Genomic DNA, 21037 nt, shown 5'->3' with positions numbered 1-21037 from the left:
CAAGTATGTACACATTAATGGAGCAGGTGGGTGAGCACAGGGAGCTAGTGAGGAAGAAGAGACAACATGGCTTTGACAGGCAAAGTGAGTCTCTGCCCTGCAAAATTAAAAAAAAAAAAAAAAAAAAAAAAAAAAGTTTATCCTTTAAAACTGTCTAGCCTCCCAAGAAAGCCTTTCCTTCCAACACCACCCACACCAGTGAGAAGCCTTGACCTCTCACTGCTCTGAAGACAGCTCAACACTGGACTAGCACCTATGAGCTACCTTCACTATTTGCCTCTGAATTCACTGTCCCCTCCCCACAAGCAACCATGCAAACACTGTCTTCCCATTTGCCAGCTAGACTAGAACCCTAGTCTGTTCAAAGGCAAGGGTCTGTGTTCTTGGGTGCTACTGGATTGTGTTATCTGGGGGCATTAACTGGCTGTTTGATGTTCGGCAGAATGGGATGACACAGTCCCAGGCACTCTTTTCTTTGTTCCTAGCATACTCTCCCCATAGACCCTTGTCTACGATCTCAGGGCTACGATTACATGCTGGCAACTCTCAAGTTTTTATCCCTCCTTAACATTCTTATTTCATTCGTCCATTCATTTATGAAGTGTGTGTGTGTGTGTGTGTGTGCGCGTGTGTGCATGCCATGGCACGCATGTGGAAGTGAAAATGTAAGCGGTTTCTCTCCTTCTACTATGTGGAAGGGACGGAACTCAAGTCATCCAGTGTGGCAACTGCCCTCTACTTTCTGAGTCACCTTACCTGTCTGTCTCCTTGCTTAATAAACAAACAACATACCCTTCAGATGCATGTTTGCAAGCATCTACAGATCTCTTAAATGAACCAAAGACAAACTGCCAACCTCTATCTTTCCCTCTATTACTGAGCCCTGCCCCATTTCCAGTCTCACTAAATGTAGTGACAGCTAGTACCTTCAGGCTTGTTAATATCTCCTTCCATAGTGAGTTCCATCAATACCTACCTGGGGGCTGCAGAGTAAGCTCAGCAGTTAAGTGCCCCTACTGCTCATGTAGAGGACCTGAAATCAGTCCCCAGAACCCATGTCAGGTAGTTCACAAATGCCTCTAACTCATCTCCAGGGAACTTGATGCCCTCTTCTGGACTCATCAGGCACTGCACTCATGTGCACAGAGAAAAAGACCTACAAAAAAGCCAAACCAACCAACCAACCAAAAAACCACGACAATCTGTTCTCTCCACAGGATCCTACAACCCAGGCTTCCTAAACAACTGGGCCGCCCTCCATCCTCATCCCTCACCTCACATTGCCCTACCCAGAAGCTGTCCTCTGGGATCTCTCTGTCTGTCTGTCTGTCTGTCTGTCTCTCTCTCTCTCTCTCTCTCTCTCTCTCTCAAGACAGGGTTCCTCTGTGCAGCCCTGGCTGTCCTGGAACTCCATGTGTAGACCAGGCTGGCCTTGACCTCAGAGAATCTGCCTGCCTCTGCCTCCTGTCAAGTCCTTACTCTGGTGCCCTCCTCACCTTGAAGCACACCACTTCCTCTGACAGAACTTCTCATCTGCCAGTTTAACAGCCTGCACTTTCTTCCTACACCACAGTGGGTCACCATCTGTGGCCAGGATATACGGGTTATACCTCTCTCCTCTAAGAGGGGTGACATGAAGCAGGTTTTATCTGCTGCAGACACAGTCCTGCAGGTGGTCAAAAGTCTAGTGCAACCTCCAACTTCCACCTGGACACTTACTAGAGTATTCTCACTGCTCTTGGCTACTGTCATGCTCTCTTCCTTCACTCCAATACACCTTCCAAAGTGACAAGGGTTCTAAAAACACATCTGATCCTTGATTAAAAGCCCAAACCTCCCCAAGAGTCTCTGTGTTCAGTCCGGGTTTCTCCACACCACATGATAATCTGGTTTAACCCCGCTGTCTGGTGAGGACTGCTGCTACTACCAGAAGCTTCACCCGGTGGCTCAATTATGCTGTCACTTGACGCCAACCATTGTCTTTCTAACCTCCCTGTTCTGCTTTGTTCGTTTTTAAACAAGGTTTTGTTCTGCAGCCCAGGCTGGCTCCCCCAGTGCTGGGATTCCAGGCATGCGGCACCATGCTTAACTCCCTTTCTTCAGTCTGAGATGCATCCTTACCTTCATCCTGCCCTTACAAGTGCTCCAAATCCAGATCAGTGCTAGACTCTGGAAGTACTTCTCAGACCCCTTCTGGATTTAATTTCTATCTTCCTCTTTCAGAAAGAAAAAAAATCCCTCTTTTTCTTTCACAGGATCTCTGTGAAGCCCAGACTGGTTTCAAACTGCCTCAGCCTCCCAGTGAGCTACCCCATGCTTCCAGCCAAATCTGACTTTTAAGAAAAATTAAAATGCCAGTGGGGGGGATGGGTGGGGAAGGGGCAGATATATGCCTCAGTGGTTAAGAGCTTGCAAAGGATCAGTTCAATTCCCAGCACCTACATCATAGCTAGTAACTTCAGTTCCAGGGGATCTGACATCCTCTTATAACTTCCTTGGCACCAAGCATGAATGTAGTGTATACACATAAATGCAGGCAAAGTATCTATATACATAAAATAAAAAATTATTCTAAAACATTTTTTATTTGACATATTAGAGAATACACGTTGGGTGTGGTAGTGCACACCTTTGATCCTAGCACTTGGGAAGCAGAGGCATATGGATCTTTATGAGTTCAAGGCTAGCCTGGTCTACATAGTGCGCTCTAGGCCAGTTTGATTTACATGAAATTCTGTCTCAAAACAACAACCAAAAAAAAACACAAGTAATATGTACCCCATCTACACGTCACTGATGTGACCGTGACAACACATGCTTGGACTCTATCTATCTATCCTTACCGACTGAGCTCCTGAGAAGGCAGGGTCAGACAGGCAACCACATCTGCTGGGGCTTAGAGCTGACAACCAGGAAGAGTTTCTGGAATTAATTTCTGGTTACAGCACTATCATGATAACTCTATGAACTTGCTACCTAATGTGGACAAGGCACTTAGCAGCATTTCTTTGCAGATTTCTTCATACATAAAGTGAAAACCAACCTTCTACCCTCCTAAGTACAAGTACCAGGAACCTCTAAATCTCACACCAATGCTGAGTGAATACGAAGATATCTTTCTACATCATTTCTGTCACTCTGAGAAGTGCAGCTTTTGTGCCTGGGAGAAATGGATTCACACCACCAAAGACTTGTGAAGGGTACTCAGTTTCAATCTTGAGTTCCAAATGCCAACCTGGCATTAAAGCAGACAGTCCTAGCATTCTGAACAGCCACTTCCAACTGCAGTCAAAGAGTAGGCAGGAACTTGTCTTTACATCAAGAAGAGGCAAGATCTGCTTTCTATCCTGCAGCTCCATCACCAGGGCAGAAGGAGTCTGGCCATCAGAGCTATGTGGGCTCGAACTCCCCCACCTTCCCCAGCACAACAAGACCTTTTTTGTTCTCTAAGTGGCATTCTGTGCCATCCTCAGTCAGAACTGCCTCTGGGTCTTGTTTACCAACAGCTTGGCACAGGGTTTAATCCATTCCCAGTCCATCACACGCTCTTCTACCCAAACACAAGCGAAGCCCCATAATGACTCCAACTCCAATTCTGTTAACAGTGAAGAGTAACACTGTGCCTCCTACCTTGTTATCTATTCCAGTCCCATCAAGACAGACAGACAAATAGATAGATAGGAGATAGGAGATAGATACATAGATACATAGGTAGTAGATAGACACATAGATAGCAGATAGATAGATAGATAGATAGATAGATAGACAGACAGACAGACAGACAAGGTAGGTAGGTACACAGGTAGGTAGATAGATGATATAGATGGATGGGCAGACAGATGGACGGGCAGACGGACGGACTGATGAACAGACAGACAGACAAGGTAGGCAGGTAGGTAAAATCACCCAGCTACTAACAAATCACTTCCTCTGATGGCATTAGTAAAATGTCTAGGTAGATAGATTCTTTTCTGATTAAGATTTTTAAAGAAAAATGGGGTCAAATAGTTTTTTCTCCAGCTGTCAATTCAGACGGCAAGTTTTTTCCTAGCAAACCCAAAAGGACCCAGGATGGTACTGGATATGGAGACAGCATATGCCATAAGGACTACAAAGAATCAGAACTGTGGCTGCTCTGTGTCAAGTTTGGGGCTATTCTTCCCCCTTCCCAAAATGTACTTCTTTTTTTTTTCTTGGGGGGGGGGGTGGTTTGGTTTTTCGAGACGGGGTTTCTCTGTAGCTTTGGAGCCTGTCCTGGACTAGCTCTGTAGACCAGGCTGGCCTCGAACTCACAGAGATCCACCTGCCTCTGCCTCCCGAGTGCTGGGATTACAGGTGTGCACCACCACCGCCCAGCCCCAAAATGTACTTCTTACATTAGAACTGAGAGAATGTTCCTGCTCCATGCACATGATATTAAAATCAAGCTACAGTACAAACCACAAGTCCTTCTGACACAAAGCCCATGTATTATAACCCTTCTTCAAAGGCTGAGTACCAAGGTGGAGATTGGAAGCCAGAGTGTCCACCTCAAGTCTACTTCATCTCTGCCGTTCTCTAGGAAAGTCACACTGATGCAGGAGAGAAAGAGTACCAAATATGGGGTAATACTTGGAGGTGATAAGCCACTGTAATGGCTTGAATAAACACAATCTATTTGGCAACTTCTGTCTGCTATGTAAAAATCCTGACATGTTTCTAAATAGGTAGGTCAGACAGCTCAAGTTCCTACCTAAACGGAACTGAAGATACATCAGAAACCCCAGTGTACACAAGACTGGCAAAACCTGTGTCTTGTGATTAAGTTTTAGGTTCCAGGAATCCTAACCATTCGAAAGGTAACTGCATAAGAAATATTTTCAAGAGCATGAGAACTGCCCCTTAGACAAATGCTTGTCAAATGCACACGCAAAAGTTTAAGATGAAATTTAAGCAGCGTTAGGGCATGTCACCAAGTCATTCCATCCATATGCAATTGTCCTGTGATGTGAAGAATGTTTGGAATTCTGTATTTTCTTGCTTAAAATATACACATCAAGAGCTAGGTGTGGTGGTACATACCTTTAATCCCAGCACTTGGGAGGCAGAGGCAGAAGAATCTCTGAATTCCAGGTCAGCCTGGTCTACAGAATAAGTTCCAGGCCAGTAAGGGCTATACAGTAAGACCCTGCCTCAAAACAAACAAACAAAAATCACATCTCAAGTTATCAATATGCTTGTCTCCATTATAGAAGTGATGTGTGTGCGCATACATGCATGTCAACATGAGGCACACACCTGTGGAGATCAGAGGCCAACATGCTGAAGCTTTCTCTATTGTTCTGTATCTTTTTTCTTGAGACAGGGTCTCTTGGAGCTCACTGACTGTCATCTAGACTAGCTGAGTGGTGAATCCCTACAACCCTTCAGTCTCCACTTCCTAGAGCCGGGATTAAAGACACACTGGCCATGCCTGGCTTTTACATGGGTGCTGGAAATCCAAAGTAACACTTTACTCTCTGAGCCAGCTCCCCAGCCCCCAAGCAGAAGGGTTAAAGGTATCTGTGTAGAGAGCTGGTCATTCTCTGCACAAATGCACAAAACAATGACCTTGAGGAAAAAACAAGTTCAGGACACTAGTCTACAACATTTAAACTTGCATAATATGAGATAAAGACAGGGGAACAGATGAAAAATGACTTAGCTCAACATGTAAAATAAGGCCCGATACCCTTGAGTAAGAACAGAGAAACTCTTACAGGGGTTCAACAGCTCAGGCGGGGTGCTACTTACTTCCTCATTGAACAGCTTGCTAGTTTCTTTTTTGATGGGGTCTATGAGCTGGACTTGGCCTGCGGAAAAGCCCACTAGGAGAGAGACGCTCTCTGCTGTGGCTGTCAGGTGGTTGAAGTCATGACAGGTAGGCTGTGTTCCTTTGTATATCCTTTTATCTATTGGTTTACTCAAGTCCGCAGCCTGGAGGAAGAAGACAATACCAACGGTAAGCAGCACATTGAGATGAGAAAGCTAAACTATTTCATACTCCATCATGAACTTCAATCTTAAAACAAAGTTATTTAAAATACTGCTTCAATTGTGACAAAATAAATTCACCTCATTTCATAAAAGCAATTTCACATATGTAGTCAACTAGATATTGTTAGACTATCTACAAAAATATTCATTTGTAACTTTTGTTTTCCACAATTTTTCCTCCTTCAAAAGTGTGTGACAAGGACTCCCAAACTTCAGAAGGAAAACCTCTTTGATTCTAAATTCCTTATTTCCAAATGCATCCCAAGAATTCTAACAGAGTAAATCTATCCACACAACTCAGGTGTGTCTAGAGTGCCTGAAGGCCGACTGCTCAGTTACTCCAAGTGTGGTCCAGACCGGCAGGCAGCAGCTCATACTGGGAACTCAGAATGCAATTCTCAAGCACCACTCCTGACCCTGTGCACTAGAGATGGTGAGAGTGGGGCTGGAGTGATGGCTCAGAGGTTAAGAGCACTGGCTGCTCTTCCAGAGGTCCTGAGTTCAATTCCCAGCATCCACATGGTGGCTCACAACTACTTGGGTTTTTTGTTGTTGTTGTTGTTGTTGTTGTTGTTTTTGGTTTTTCAAGACAGGGTTTCTCTGTGTAGCTTTGCACCTTCCCTGGATCTCGCTTGGTAGACCAGGCTGGCCTTGAACTCATAAAGATCCGCCTGCCCCTGCCTCTCGAGTGCTGGGATTAAAGGCGTGCACCACCACCGCCCGGCTCACAACTACTTGTAATGAGATCTGGTATCCTCTTCTGGCCTGCAGGGACACATGCAGGCAGAATACTGTATACATAATGAACGAACAAATAAATAAATCTTTTAAAAAAAGAAATGGTGAGAGTGGCCTACAAGTTGTAGTTTTTAAGCCTCCCTGGTGACGGATTCCCCAAGACCTGGGAACCACTCTGGAGGCTTCTCTCCCTGCTGCCGTCACCTCTGCTGCTTACGGGAGCTCTGCAACATCCTAAGTCGAGAGCAGTCACCAGCCTGCCTGACTAATGTCACAGCTGGACTTGGAAGCTAGTTCTGTTGACCACAAGCAGATGGGGAGAAAATCCATTCAATGTACTCTAAGGTCAAAAGCAAACAGTGACCTTTCAGTGTGTCCCCAACTCCCATTAATTTTTTTTAAAAAAACATTTATTGTGTGTGCGCACACAAAGGTGCCATGTGGAGCATGTGGAGGCCAGCAGACAAGCTGTAGTAGAAGATCTACTTCCACCATGTGGGTCACAGGGACTGGACTCAGAGCTTCCCTTCTTTCCAAGATGCTATTTTCTTCAAAGAGAAATGTCCCATGTAAGTGCACTATGCTCGGTTGTTTCCACTCAACGAAAGCAAGCCATACCCTCCTATGTTTGAAAATCACAGGTGGAGTATCAGTGAGACGGCTCAGAGGGGCGGTGCTTGTCGCCACGTCTAATGATCACACATACACACTCCTACACAGACACATTTACACATTTCAAGTAAATCAAAAGGAAAAGATAAAACCACAGGTGGAGACAATACCACTCTCAGGCATATCACTCTGTCTGTTCTTCACAACATTGTCTTCACCTCAGGCTCTACTGAAAACCCACAGACTGACTCCAGTTCCCCACTTTCCGCCAAAGGGGCCTGTGACACTGTATGACTTATACTGTCTCATTCCCAAATAACAAATACTGAGTAGAAAAGAGGACTTCAAAATTGTGAGTGACTTTGAACAAGCTCGACACAGAAGATTTCAGAATGAGTACCCGAGAGGGGCATGTGTTCTTGGAGCCCAGCAAAAAGGAGGCAGGCTACACTCCCAGCTTTGCCTCTATTAAAACACAGATGAGATGCTCACCTTTAATCCTAGCACTTGAGAGGCAAAGGCAGACAAGATCTCTAAACTCAGGGCCAGCCTGGTCTACAGAAAGCTCCAAGGCAGCCAGGGCTCAAAAAAACAAACAAATCAAAAAACCAAACCCACAAATGAGACATTCTACCAACGGTGGGATTGTCTGGAGGACAAAACAAGGGGTGTGCATAGGAAACAGCATTGAAATGGATGATGAGCATCAGTTTGAAACGAACAGGGTGCTAGCCTTGCTGCAAGGAGAATGGAGGCGGGGGTATCTGCTGTGCAGAGAGACAGTACTCAGGACAGCTGGGTAGAGGGATGATCAGCACTGGAAAGCACCTAGAAGGACCCAAGACAGGCTTGAGGGAAGGCTCCTGCTGGCCCCTAAAGGCTGGGCAAGAAGATCCCAGGCTGAGGGAAGGAGAGTAAGCCATCTCAGAACAATGAAGTGACCAGCAGAAGGAAAAGTGGCAGAAATAAGATACAACTGGCAACTAGAGAATATAACTCCATTTTGAAGTGAGACTCACTCAATTATTTTTAGAACTATTTTATGTGTGTAAACGTCTGCCTCATGTATGTCAGTCACCACAGGCATGACTGAAGAGGGCAGAAGAGGGCATCACAGTGGTTGTGTGCCCCCATATGGGCGCTAGAAATTAAACCCAGGTTCTCTCAAAGAGCAGCCAATGCTTTTAACCTCTGACTCATTTCTCCAGTCCTTGCCAATTTCTTTTCCTAGTAATTCTCTCTCTTTTTTTAAAAAAAAAAAAAATAACAATTGGGTAGGTAGTGATGGTGCATAGATTTAATCCCAGCACTTGGGAGGCAGAGGGAGGTGGATCTTTGTGAATTTGAGCCCAGCCTGGTCTACAAAGTGAGTTCCAGGACAACTAGAGCTGTTTGTTACACAGAGAAACCCTGTCTCGAAAAGAAAAAGAAGAAAAAAAAAGTCAGGCGGTGGTGGCACACACCTTTAATCCTAACACTTAGGAGACAGAGGCAGGCAGATCTGAGTTTGAGGCCAACCTGATCTACAAACTGAGTTCCAGGACAGCCAAAGCTAGACAGAGAAACCTTGCCTTGAAAAACAAACAAACAAACAAACAACAATTGGGCCAAGTGCAATGGCAGGCAGATCTATGAGTTTTAGGACAGCCTGGTCTACAGAGTGAGTTCCAGACCAGCCAGGGTCACATTGTGAGATTTGGTGTCTCAAAACCAACCTATCCTGACCCCCCCCACCCCCACACACTCACAAAAACAAACAAACAAACAAACAAGCAAGCAAGATAGATAGATGAGAAAGTTTTGAAGTTGGTCTTCCACTTCCACCACCACTCCTGGGACACACAAAAGCACAGCTGGACCCTACAACACTTCCTCTCCACCTCAGGCCATTCTTCTGTCCATGCTCCTCATTCCCTAATGGCACACCAGGCAACATGCTGCCTATACCAAACAGAATTACTGGGAAGCCTCAAGTGGCCCACAGGAACTTGCTCCCCACTCCCTGAGCACCCATCCCACACACCACAGTTCTTTTTCTGAAACTACTCAGAGACTACTATTGGTACTTGAGGTCCCTGGAGTCTAGCCCACCACACAGTCTGCCAGTTCACACAGCACAGCTGTCCCCACGTCTTCTCTCAACCATCAACCACCTAGCTCGGCATACTTCTGTCCCACATGCCCCCTGCTCGGTGTGTGACACTCACTCCTTGGAGCTCACACCCCTTCTAACAGCAGCAGTCACTCCCTGGGCCAGCCTCTGTCCTTCTTCCAGGGTCATGACTCCTAGCAGATGGCTTCCCAGCTCCTGCCTTCTTCAGGAGGGAGAAAGTCTAGAACTTGGAACTTGGCAGGCTTACACTCAGAGTCACCTTCCCTCTTGACAGCTAGCCTTTTCCTGTCCCTGAGCCTCGGGGACCAAGCCCCCTCCCCACAGACAGTAACCACCACCATCCTAGTCACATAGCTCAGGTCCAAAGCTTGCTAGCCCTCATCTCCATTTATCAAGGCATGAAGACCTCCCCCTCGCCACACTCCCGCCTGTCTCACAAAGCCATAGCTGTCCACTGAGCACCACAGCAGGAACTTGACGCCCCTGTGTCCTTCTCTACCTTCAGCTATTCTCCACACCACCATGCTAAGCCTCAGTTGACAGGGCCTCTCTTTGCAGCTTTCATGTTCCACGCCCTTGGTTGGGGTAGTCTCCTTGGCTACCTTCAGGAACCCTGCCAGTTACTTTTAACGCCCGCCTGCTCTCCTGGCTCCTACTCTGTGCCCCTCCTCAGTTCATCTAAGTTCCTAAGCACATAAATAACCCCACCACAAGGACTAAATGCTTCATTCCTTGCATGGCTTCAGAATTTTAAGATTTTATTTATTTTTATTTTTATTTTATGTGTATGGGTGTTTTGCCTATATCCACATCTGTGCCTGCAGCGCCCATAAGAGCCATCAGATGCCCTGGGACTGGAGGTACAGTCATTGTGAACCCCATGGAATCAAACCTGAGTCCTCTGGAAAGGCAACAAATGCTCTTAACCACTGAACCTTCTCTCCAGCCCTCAGGATTATGTTTATATGTTAACTGTTATGACAAAACTACAGTAACAGCTCCCTAAGGAGTGGAACTTCTATATTAAAGGTACATACATATACTGCACTGCTCTACAAACTCAGCTTTCAACTTCCTAGTGGCTGCTACATGCTTTGCATCCTAATTATTACCAATCGTCTGAGCTCTTTTACACATGAATTTGTAACCGAACCAGTTTCTTTCTTTCTCTCTTTCCTTCCTTCCTTCCTTCCTTCCTTTCTCTTTTTTGAGACGGAGTTTCTCTGTGTAACCCTGGCTGTCCTAGAACTCGCTCTGTAGACCAGGCTGGCCCCAAACTCACGGAGAGCGGCCTACCTCTGCCTCCTGAGTGCTGGGATTAAAGGTGTGCGCCACTCCCCACCCCTCAGCTCAGAACCAATTTCTTAAAATGCCTTGCCAGTTTTAAGAATCATTTCATTTCATGGCCCCCAGGCAGTGGGACCAGGACCTGTCCTTAGTGCATGAGCTGGCTTTTTGGATCCTGGGGCCTATGTTGGGACATTTTGCTCAGCCTGGGTGAAGGGAGGAGGGGACCTGACCTGCCTCGACTGAATCTACCAGGCTGAGCTGAATCCCCAAGAGAGTCCTTGCCCTGGAGGAGGTGGAAATGGGGGTGGGGGGGACAGGGGAATCCATGGCTGATATGTAAAATTAAATTAATTATAAATTTAAAAAAAAAAGAGCCATTCATATTGGTTTCCATCCTCAATAGGGCATCCATAATATCACAAACACTCAGTATTTACTGAAGGAACTATAGTTACTCTTGCTTGTTTTCAATGTTAAAAGTGCATACGAGTTCTGCATATGATGAATTACTGATCACAAAATAATGTGTCAGTGTCTCATCATACTCATTAGCTCAACTCAGTAAAAACTTAAGTAATTCTTTAAAAATACATACTTGACAGGCATCATGGTGCATGCCAGAGCAAAGATCCTAGCTAGCACTTGGGGAACAGAGCAAGCCAACCAGAAATTCAAGGTTACTTCAGTTATAAAGTGAGCTGGAGGTCAGCCTGGTAAAAATGAGATCCTGTCACAAAATAACAACAGAATGCAAAGCTCGAGACTAACTTATGCCATATGAGGCCTGGCCTGCCTCAAACAACAGGAAACCCAAATCCAAACCAACATCCCTCAATCCAGGCTAAGGCAGGAGATTCACAAATTCCAGGCCAGCCTGAGCTACAATGTAACACCCCCTTTCAAAAAGAAACAAATGCAAAATTAAGCCCACAATTCTGGGCATCTCAGCACTTGAGAGGCTATGCCAATCATTCAAGACCAGTCAGGGCTCAACAGTGAGACCCAATCCCAGTTCTTTAACAAATCAAGAGATGGCTCAGTGGTAAAGAGCACTGCTGCTCTTCCAGAGGACCCAGGTTCAAGTACCAGCACCCACATAGCAGCTCACAACTAACTCCAGATTAGGGGGATCTGACACCCTCTTTTGGCCTCCTCAGGTACCGGGCATACACATGGTGTACATATTCATGCAAATAAAACACTCTTTTTTGGCGTATACCACTATGCCTAGCTAACTAAGTAAAACACTCTTGCACATAAATAAATCTTTTCAAAATGAAATAAAATAATTCCGCTAGGGAATCAGAGCTGATTGCCAAAGTTCTAGTCAGTAAGAATTCTTAAACATCTCCCTTCTTTCTTCCTTGTCCACAGAGTCTCTGGAGATTCTTTTCCAAGATGAATTTTGCTAAAATATGGTAAGGAACTGTCCCTCTCAGCATACCCTGCTCTCACAGCCTGCCTGGCTCCCTGTGGAATGCTGCTGAGCCAACAGAAGTGTTGAGCATGGGCTAGAACCTGTGAGGGGTAGCCTGGCTCCCCTGGCTCAGTGGGTAGCCCTCAGCTTGAGCACAACCATGCCACATCACGTGGCCCTGTGCTGAGGGCTCTCTTTGTGGGAACTGCTACATGATCCTCTAGGGTGTCCAGAGCATTTGATATGGTATGAAAAACATCTAACTTCTTTTGAAAAATGTGTTAAATGACAGATCCTAGCCATGTCAGGGGGAACAGGGGAAGTGATAAAGGTGAATTTAATCACCTTCCTCATCCACATCTGAGAATCATCTCAGGGCAAACCAGACTTTTTGCAAGAAAAGAATAAACTTTCCGTTTACTGGCAGGTTGAACAATTAAAGTGCCCAAAGCAGACTGCTCTCTGTAGTCTTTGTCTGCAACCCTTTCTCACATCTAACCCTTCTCAAGCACTCCCTGCCCAGATGACAGTTTCAAGGCCACCTTATCCTGCCCTCTGGCCCATCAGAGCTGGCCTCCTTGGCTCTGTGCCAATCTCTTCCCACCCACTTCTACCCTGCCCAATCATCGCACACAATATGCTAGATTCAGTCACTCTCATACAAAACCTCCAGGACTATCTGCAAGCGAGGACAGCTCTGCCATCCCAGCTCCCAGTGGGCTTTAGCGCCCCCTCCTCCTTACCCCGAAGGCACTGCTGTGCCTCTGTGCCTGCCAGCCTGGCCGTCTAGTCCAGCTCTTACCTAGAAAACCTGCACTGCTGCACCTGCACACAGGCAACCCTGCATCTCCTGGCACAACGCTGCTTCCTCCCATCACTGACCTTGGTTGTCTTCCCCTGAGCTTCAGAGGGTCCCTCACCACGGGCCACATCATTACTGGTAAATGGTTTAATAGTACTCCATACACTGTGAAAGCCAGACTTCTTTTGAAAAGTCAGGGAAATGGTCACTAGCAGCCTGAGCAGACTGCTAAGGAGCAGCAGCAGCAGTCCAGGGCACCAAAGGTCCCCGGCATGCCATTTTGAGCATGGGAAGAGCTGCTGTTTCCCATTACCATTCATCTTATACTTGTATTGTAATGTGTGTATGCTGAGTCAGAAGACAACTCTGCAGTCGGTTCTCTGCCCACCTCTCTGCAGTTCCCTGAGGACTCCACAGAGCAGCAGCACTCTTACCCAGAGACATCTCACTGACCCTCCACTGCCATTCTCCCTCATCAACTCCAGATAATAAGAATAAAAATTCTCTTTCCAAAGTCGCAAACAATATATACTTCAGGGGAAAAGATGGACTACAGGGGTATTATCTTAAAACTTGAGATCCAAAATAAACCACATTATAAAGATTATTCCACAATTTTAATTTAGTTAGACTTGAAGCTTGAAGTCTAAAGTCTGGGGCTGGCCCACTAGTCCACACCTTCCGGAACTGTTGAAACAGCAAAGGTATTTAAGCCACAGGAGACACTAAGTATTCAGAGCTAAGTGGGGTAACTGCCTACTGACAAAAATGCCACACAGACTTCTCCAATAAGTTCACTACGTCCATTTACAATACATAGAGGCCAACAGCTAACAGGTAAATAGTAATAGCTGTACATGTGCAGATGTCAGCAGTCCAACCCACCTAGCCTTTAGAACAAACAAAACTAGTTGAATCTTGTAAAGCACCCACACAATTCACCCTTCTCACAGTTCTCTCAGGTTCAACAGTCACATCCAAATATCTGCACAATTAGCATTAACACTATGTGAAAACTCAGGAGGCAGAGGCAGGTAGACAATCTCTGTGAGTTCAAAGTCAGTTTGATGTACAAAGTGAATCCAAACTAGTCAGGGCCACACGGTATAAAATCCTGTTTTAAAAAACGAAGAATAACCCATATGCAAAGAGCCAAGCACTTAAATGATGAACATAAACATAGAGCAACCATGGATATGTATGTATACTTAAATATCAACAAACTAAGAAATCAGTAGGCTTGGACTCAATTATCTCAGCATGAAAAATAATGCCAATCAACTGAAAATTTCAGTGTAAATTTCAGTGTTTCAAGGGTCAGGATCTTGTCAGCATTACTCTATCTCCTAATAGTAGGCCTGGAATATAGGTAAAGTATTGCTAAATATCTGTAACAGCAAAGAATAAAGGGAAAGGAGCCAAGAGACCCAAAAGAGACTCGCACAGATACAAACATAATCCTTTTGCTGACTACCACGCTAACGATTAATTGCCTTCCTGGATGTCCATCTGTAAAAACAGGAAACAAGAACTAAAACAACAACAAAAACAAACAAAACCTTCAAACAGCACACAAACTCCACCAGCAAATCCTGGTCGGGCCTTAGAGTTTGCAGAGCATATTCGCACATGAGCTCTTTACCTAGCATTCTAAGCCTGTGTGCCAGCTACTACCAAAGCTCCTGTTCCATAAACAGGGACACAGCATTAGGTGGAGCAGAACCAACTGAGAGAGATGTGGTGGGCTCAATTGTCCTGTACACCTTCTACAGGGTCACACTGCCACAGCAGAAAGCTGCAGACCAGGAGGTGGCATTCAGTTCTAACTGTCTCTCTGTGTGGCTGTGTCCTGTGGGATCAGTTACTCTAAACCTGCTCAGTTAAGCCCAGATTCCAGACCTCCTTTCTAATGCACTGATCTCACTAAAGTGCAGTGATAATGGTACAGTTCCCAGCACTTGAGGAAAGTGATTTCCTCTTCTGAACACATAAAGACCCACTACTCATCTTACAGGCTTTGGGAGGAAAAAACAAAACCAAAAAAACCCACAAATGAGTAAAACCAGGATATCCCACCCCCCCCAGACAGGGTTTCTCTGCGTGGCTTTGCTCTTTTCCTGGATCTCGCTCTGTAGACCAGGCTGGCCTCTGCCTCCTGAGTGCTGGGATTAAAGGTGTGTGCCGCCGCCGCCGCCGCCGCCGCCACCACCACCACCACCGCCACCCAACACCAGGATACTTCTTATTGCCTATATTTTTTAAGGAGGAGAACCCACGGCCTGGCACATTTTCCTTCCAGTATTACTTTCCAGAACATGGCACTAGCCTCCTTTCTTAGTTTTGGTCCTTTTTTGTTCTTGGACATACTAGCACACAGCCCACACTGCCTGGCATTCCAGATCCATTCACTTTACCCAAAACAAGCTCTTGGCAAGGCGCCTGCCAGCATGCTCTGATGAGCTGACCTGGAGTGAGTGCCTACCACGCACACACCAGAGGTGTTTCGAGTGTGCAGCAGCAGTGAGGCTGTGAGAGTTGGGGAAGGGAACCAATGAGCTGAAGAGCATCCTGTTAAGAACACAGGCCATTAATGAGATGATCAGTTGTGAGCACATCACCCTCTGTCAGCCTCAAATAGGAAAGGTACACAGTCACCAAAGGCACAACAGTCCCAGCAACAATGTCCAGAATGACTTGATGTTCATCAAAAACAGGCTTCTTAGGGAGGATGGGGGGACAGCAGGGGAAGAAGCTGAGGGCCAGGACAACAAACCAGCATCTTCCAAAGCCCTGCACTGCTAGCAACTATCTGCTAAAATGACAAACTTCTGTTGTTATCATATGTCATTTTTCCCAAGGCAGCTTGTCATCAAAAACACTTAACAATGTAAAATCTACTCCTTTTTTTTTCTCAGAACGGTTTCTTCTAAGCTCTTTGACCACCCCTCCTCTTTATCTTTCTTTGTTTTGACATGTCTCTCTGTCGCCCAAGCCAACGTGTAACTGGAGATTGTTCTGTCTCAGCCTCCCAGACAATGGGAACACCACAGGCAAGTGCCCCCAGGCCCAGGTAACTGTAAGAAGCTGATAAACTGCACCTCTGCCACCACCTCATTCTGTGCACTCTGTGCACACATCCCTGCTCATCACAAGAGTCACTACTCACCACAAATCATTCTGTGCCCTCTGTGTACACATCCCTGCTCATCACAAGAGTCACTACTCACCACAAATCATTCTGTGCCCTCTGTGTACACATCCCTGCTCATCACAAGAGTCACTCACTACAAATGACTGTCCTGGTGTCTCACTTAGGCTAATGAAATACTAATTTCTTCATTAAAGAAAAACTATGAATAAACATTAGGCAAATTCAATTTGCACACACTCTAACACCAGATCTCATCACATTAAAATGCTGTCATATTCAAATGACCTATGTTTAATAAACCCTTCTGTGAAATATGCATAGAGATATGTAGTTCTATTCCAAAAAAGACTGCCAATATCTCAAATGGAAGGAAAGACAAGTGCTTTTATTTTTTGCAAAAAGATACCCATTTTAAATTCTTAAGAAAGTAACTATTTTATAAGATAAATTCCAGCATTTTGGAGACTAAAGCAGGAAGACTGCCACAAATTCAAGGTCACCCTGGACTACACAGTGAGTTCCAGGCCAGTCTGGTCTATAGTGTGAGACTGTTTTAAACAAATCAAGCAGGATGGAGATAGGGCCCAGTAACAGAATGTTGCCTAGAATGCATAAAGCTCAGATTTGACCCCAACATAAACAGGGATTGGTAACAAGGTTAAAATCCTAGTATTTGGGAAGCAAAAGAATCAGAAGTTCAAGGTCATCCTTACTGTTAAGACTGCATACTGGGGGGAGGGGGCCTTTTTTGTTGTTGGTTCCCCCCCCCCCCCCCCCCCCCCCCGGTTTTTTGAGACAGGGTTTCTCTGTGTAGCTTTGCACCTTTCCTGGAACTCACTCTGTAGACCAGGTTGGCCTTGAACTCACAGAGATCCACCTGCCTCTGCCTCCCAAGTGCTGGGATTACAGGAGTGCGCCACCACCGCCTGGCTAGAGGGGGCCATTTTTAAGGCTTCCCCTGGAGAAGCTGGGCATGCTAGCACACACCTATAACCCCTGGTACAACCCCAACACCCAGGATACAAAGGCAGGAGTACTGCAGCAAGTTCGAGGCTAGCCTAGTCTACATAGTGAGTCCAGGACAGCCAGGACTGCTGCACAGAGAAACCCTGACTCAAACAAATCACAAACCAACAATAATTTACAATGAAGTTCTCCTCGAAAGAAGTGTGGAGAGGGAAAATTCTATGCCTTTCTAAAAGTGCTGAGATAATACTAGTAACTTAAAGATGATCATACACCAAGGAGTAGGGCATGGTGGCACATGATTTTAATCTCAGTACTGGGGAGGTAGAAGCAGAGCTCTGTGAGCTCTAGGCCAGCCTGATCTACACAGTGCAACCCTGTCTCAAACAAACAAACAACAATTACCAGGCAATATAGTCCCTATATGCTGCTTTCAAGCGTCATGCTATTGTTTTTCTGACCTTTAGATAATCCTTAGGATTATATTTTGCAAAGCACACACATAATGTTTTTTACATTTTCCAATTCAAGTTGCTGGTAACACAAACGATCCTCAAATCCCCAATTACACAGCAGCCCTTCCTTATCTTACAAAAAACAGACGCCCAAGGGTGTGTGGCGACCAGACTGAGGTTTCAGTGTTCACAATCATTCTTTAAAAAAAAAACTACATTCATTCATTTCTCTGCAGGAGGGAGAGTGAGCTTGTGCTGTGGTGGAGGTCAGAGGACAAATGGGGCAGTTGGTTTTAACTCCTTCCACTATGCAGGACTTGGCGGCCAGTGCTTTACACACTGGGCCACCTCACAGAAGCATACTTGGAACTGTTTCACCAGACTCAGCAGACTTACTGTGTCTTCTTTCTCTCTTTCAGTTGTTATTTGTTTGTTTTTAAGATTTATTTATTTATTATGTACACAGAAGAGGGCACCAGATCTCATTACACATGGTTGAGAGCCACCATGTGGGTGCTGGGAACCGAACTCAGGACCTCCGGAAGGGCAGTCAGTGCCCTTAACCTCTGAGCCCTGTTGTTTGTTTTTTTTAAGACGGACTCTCTCCAGATGAAGGTCTCTCTTTGTAGCACTGGCCAGTTGGCCTTCAACTCAGAGATCCTCCTGCCTCTGTCCTGCAAATGCTGGAATTAAAGGCATTTGCCATCACATTTGGCTTTCTTTTGGTTTTTTGAGACAGTGTCTTGCTATACAGGCCACACTGGCCTTGAAAGCACAGCAATCCTAAAGCCTCAGACTGGTGTTTTTTTGGTGTATGCCACCACACCCAGTCTGCCAGACCTTTTATTTTTTTTAAAGCCTGGACTTGATTTAGTTTTAAAAAAAAATTTTTTGAGACTGTAATTACATCATTTCCTCCTTCCCCTTCTACCAAATCCTTCCATATGTCCTTCCTTGCTCTTTCTCAAATTCATGACCTCTTTTTTCATTAATTGTTGTTATATACATACATGTGTATATGCACATGTTCTCTCACACACACACACACACACACACACACACACACACACATTTCTAAACACATAATTACAACCTGTTCAGTCTGTGTAATGTTACATGTATGTACATCTTCAGGGCTGACCATTTGGTATTGGAGAACCAATTAATGTACTCTCCCCTAGGGAAGACCACTTCACCCTCAGTTGCCAGTAGCTCCTGGTGAAGAACTGAGGCCTCGTGACCCTGTCCCTTTCCACCTTAGCATGTCTACTGGTGTCCTTCTTGTCCCTTTCCACCTAGCATGTCTACTGGTGTCCTTCTTGTTCAGCTCATGTTTGGGCAGTCACTCCGCTGTGACTTTATGGGTGCAGCTTCTGACATTCCTAGGAGACCCAGTGTCACAGCAAACTCCGTGTGCCCCTGGCTCTTAGTCTTCCCCAGCCCTCTTCTGCAGCGATCCCCGAGCCTTAGGTGCAGGAGCTGGGCTGTAAGTGTGTCTACTGACACTGGGTTCCACAGCTCTGCATTTTGATTAGCTGTAGATTTCCCTCAGTTGCTGCAGGATGAGAACAACACTTACCAGGCTAGATCCTGGAGACGGATGTGCGGGATGTGGTTAGCTCAGGCCTCTTTAAAAATCACGTTTGAGGGGCTGGAGAGATGGCTCAGAGGTTAAGGGCACTGACTGCTCTTCCAGAGGTCCTGAGTTCAATTCCCAGCAACCACATGGTGGCTCACAACCATCTGTAATGAGATCTGGTGCCCTCTTCTGGCCTGCAGGCATACACGCAGAGCTCTCAAACATAAAATATAAATAAATTAAATTTAAAAAAATTAATACGGTCCTTGGAAAGGCACTGTATTGCCTTTGTGATTTATGACTACTGATGATCTCTGTGAGTTCAAGGCCAGCCTGGTGTAAATACGGAGTTCTAATCTAGTCAAAGCTACATAGTGAGATCCTGTCTCAAAGATAAATAACACAGATTTACTTGAGTAATTTTATAATAAATGACGGCATTTTTGGAATTACTATGTTGTTGTGTTATCAAAGAAGCAGCAAAGGCTAATAGGAGAGGCCTCCGAATATATTGTATATAGTAATGGAGACCAGCTATGGAAACAAGTGGCCAAAAAGAGTCATGTTGGGATCTGTGCTCCAGCCAGAAGACAGCTGCTAGTCCATTAGCAGCACAAGGAGGGAGGGAGGCGGTCACCTCGGCGCTCCAAAGCCCCAGACTCACTCGGCACTGTCTGTGTGCTCAGCATCTGTCTGTCATAGCTCATCTCCACAACTACTGTAGGTGGGGAGACGGCATGACTTATTTTATAGGCCAACTCAGATATTTCTGTTTTCCTACCACGTTAAGAGAGATGCAAAGTGTGTGAAGTTTATTAGCCCTTGATACAGTCCTAGTAATGCAACAGTAGGCAATGGGAACTGCGGCCTAGAACTGGTGCATGAGGCAGAGAAGGAAGCCTCAGCTAGCACCCGAGAGTGTAAACGGCACAGACATCACAAAGAGCGGTTTGTCAACATAGTGAGTAATCTCGCCTTTCATACAATCCCAACTCCTATAAAAGACACTTTTTCAAGCTGTGTAGGGTGGCTTCAGGAAGCTAGTGGAAGAGGAATACCATGCATTCAAGGCCAAGCTGAGCTGCAAAGTGAGGGGGGGAGGGGGGGGGGAGGGGGAGGGGGGGGAGGGTGGGAGAAGGGAGGAAGAGAAAGAAAAGGGAAAGAGGAGCCATGGGTAGGGTAAAAGCACTTGCCTAATGACCCGATACTGAGTTTGAGATCAGTAACCTACAACTCCCCCTCAAGTTGCCCTCTGACCTCCACACATACCCCTCCCCAAATAAATATACTGGGAAAGAAAAATTATTGGGGGAAGGGCAAGGATCTTAACCCTATTTCAAAATGTTTCTAGTAGCATCCCGCACATTACATTTCATTCCACACTCTGGCATCTGCATGTCGATCCTCACTGACCTCTAGGTGGCCTTAGTTTACTAAACTAAATCCTACCAAAGTTCACAAAGTAACAAAAGCCCCTGACATTTGTCTCTCAGAGCCATTTCTGTCAGTAAGTGATGAAGACAGTGAAGCATGTTGTTGGGGCTGGAGGGGTGGCTCAGCAGTTAAGAGCACTTGATGCTCTTGCGGAGGCTCTATCTGGGTTTGGTTCCCAGCACTCATGGCAGCTCACACCCATCTGTAAGCCCAGTTCCAGGGGACTCGGACATCCTCTTCTGGCTTCCTTGGACACCAGGCATGAACCTGGTGGTACACAAACACACATGCAGACACTTACACAAGACATAAGATTTAACTTTTCTGTAAACTCATTCTGTAAACTAGGCTGCCCTTAAACTCAGAGATCCACTTGCCTCTGCCTCCTGAGTATTGGGACTAAAGGCGTGTGCCACCACTGCCCAGTATAAATCTTTCCTTAGTGTGTCTTCACACATAAACAAA

The 21037-nt window shown here is 45.7% G+C and overlaps 1 protein-coding gene across 1 annotated transcript in view; it reads right to left on the bottom strand.

Annotated features, from left to right (window-relative positions):
• Nucleotides 1-21037, bottom strand: part of Wdr20 (WD repeat domain 20) — a 64841-nt gene that overhangs the window by 20391 nt on the left and 23413 nt on the right. Inside the window, 1 exon segment of the mRNA XM_036205875.1 lies at nucleotides 5773-5955. Coding sequence (XP_036061768.1) covers nucleotides 5773-5955 — 183 coding nt within the window.

This window comes from Onychomys torridus, chromosome 14 (assembly GCF_903995425.1).
Source record: "Onychomys torridus chromosome 14, mOncTor1.1, whole genome shotgun sequence".
In the NCBI taxonomy this organism is placed as follows: domain Eukaryota; kingdom Metazoa; phylum Chordata; class Mammalia; order Rodentia; family Cricetidae; genus Onychomys; species Onychomys torridus.
This window is presented reverse-complemented; position numbering and strand designations above follow the sequence as displayed.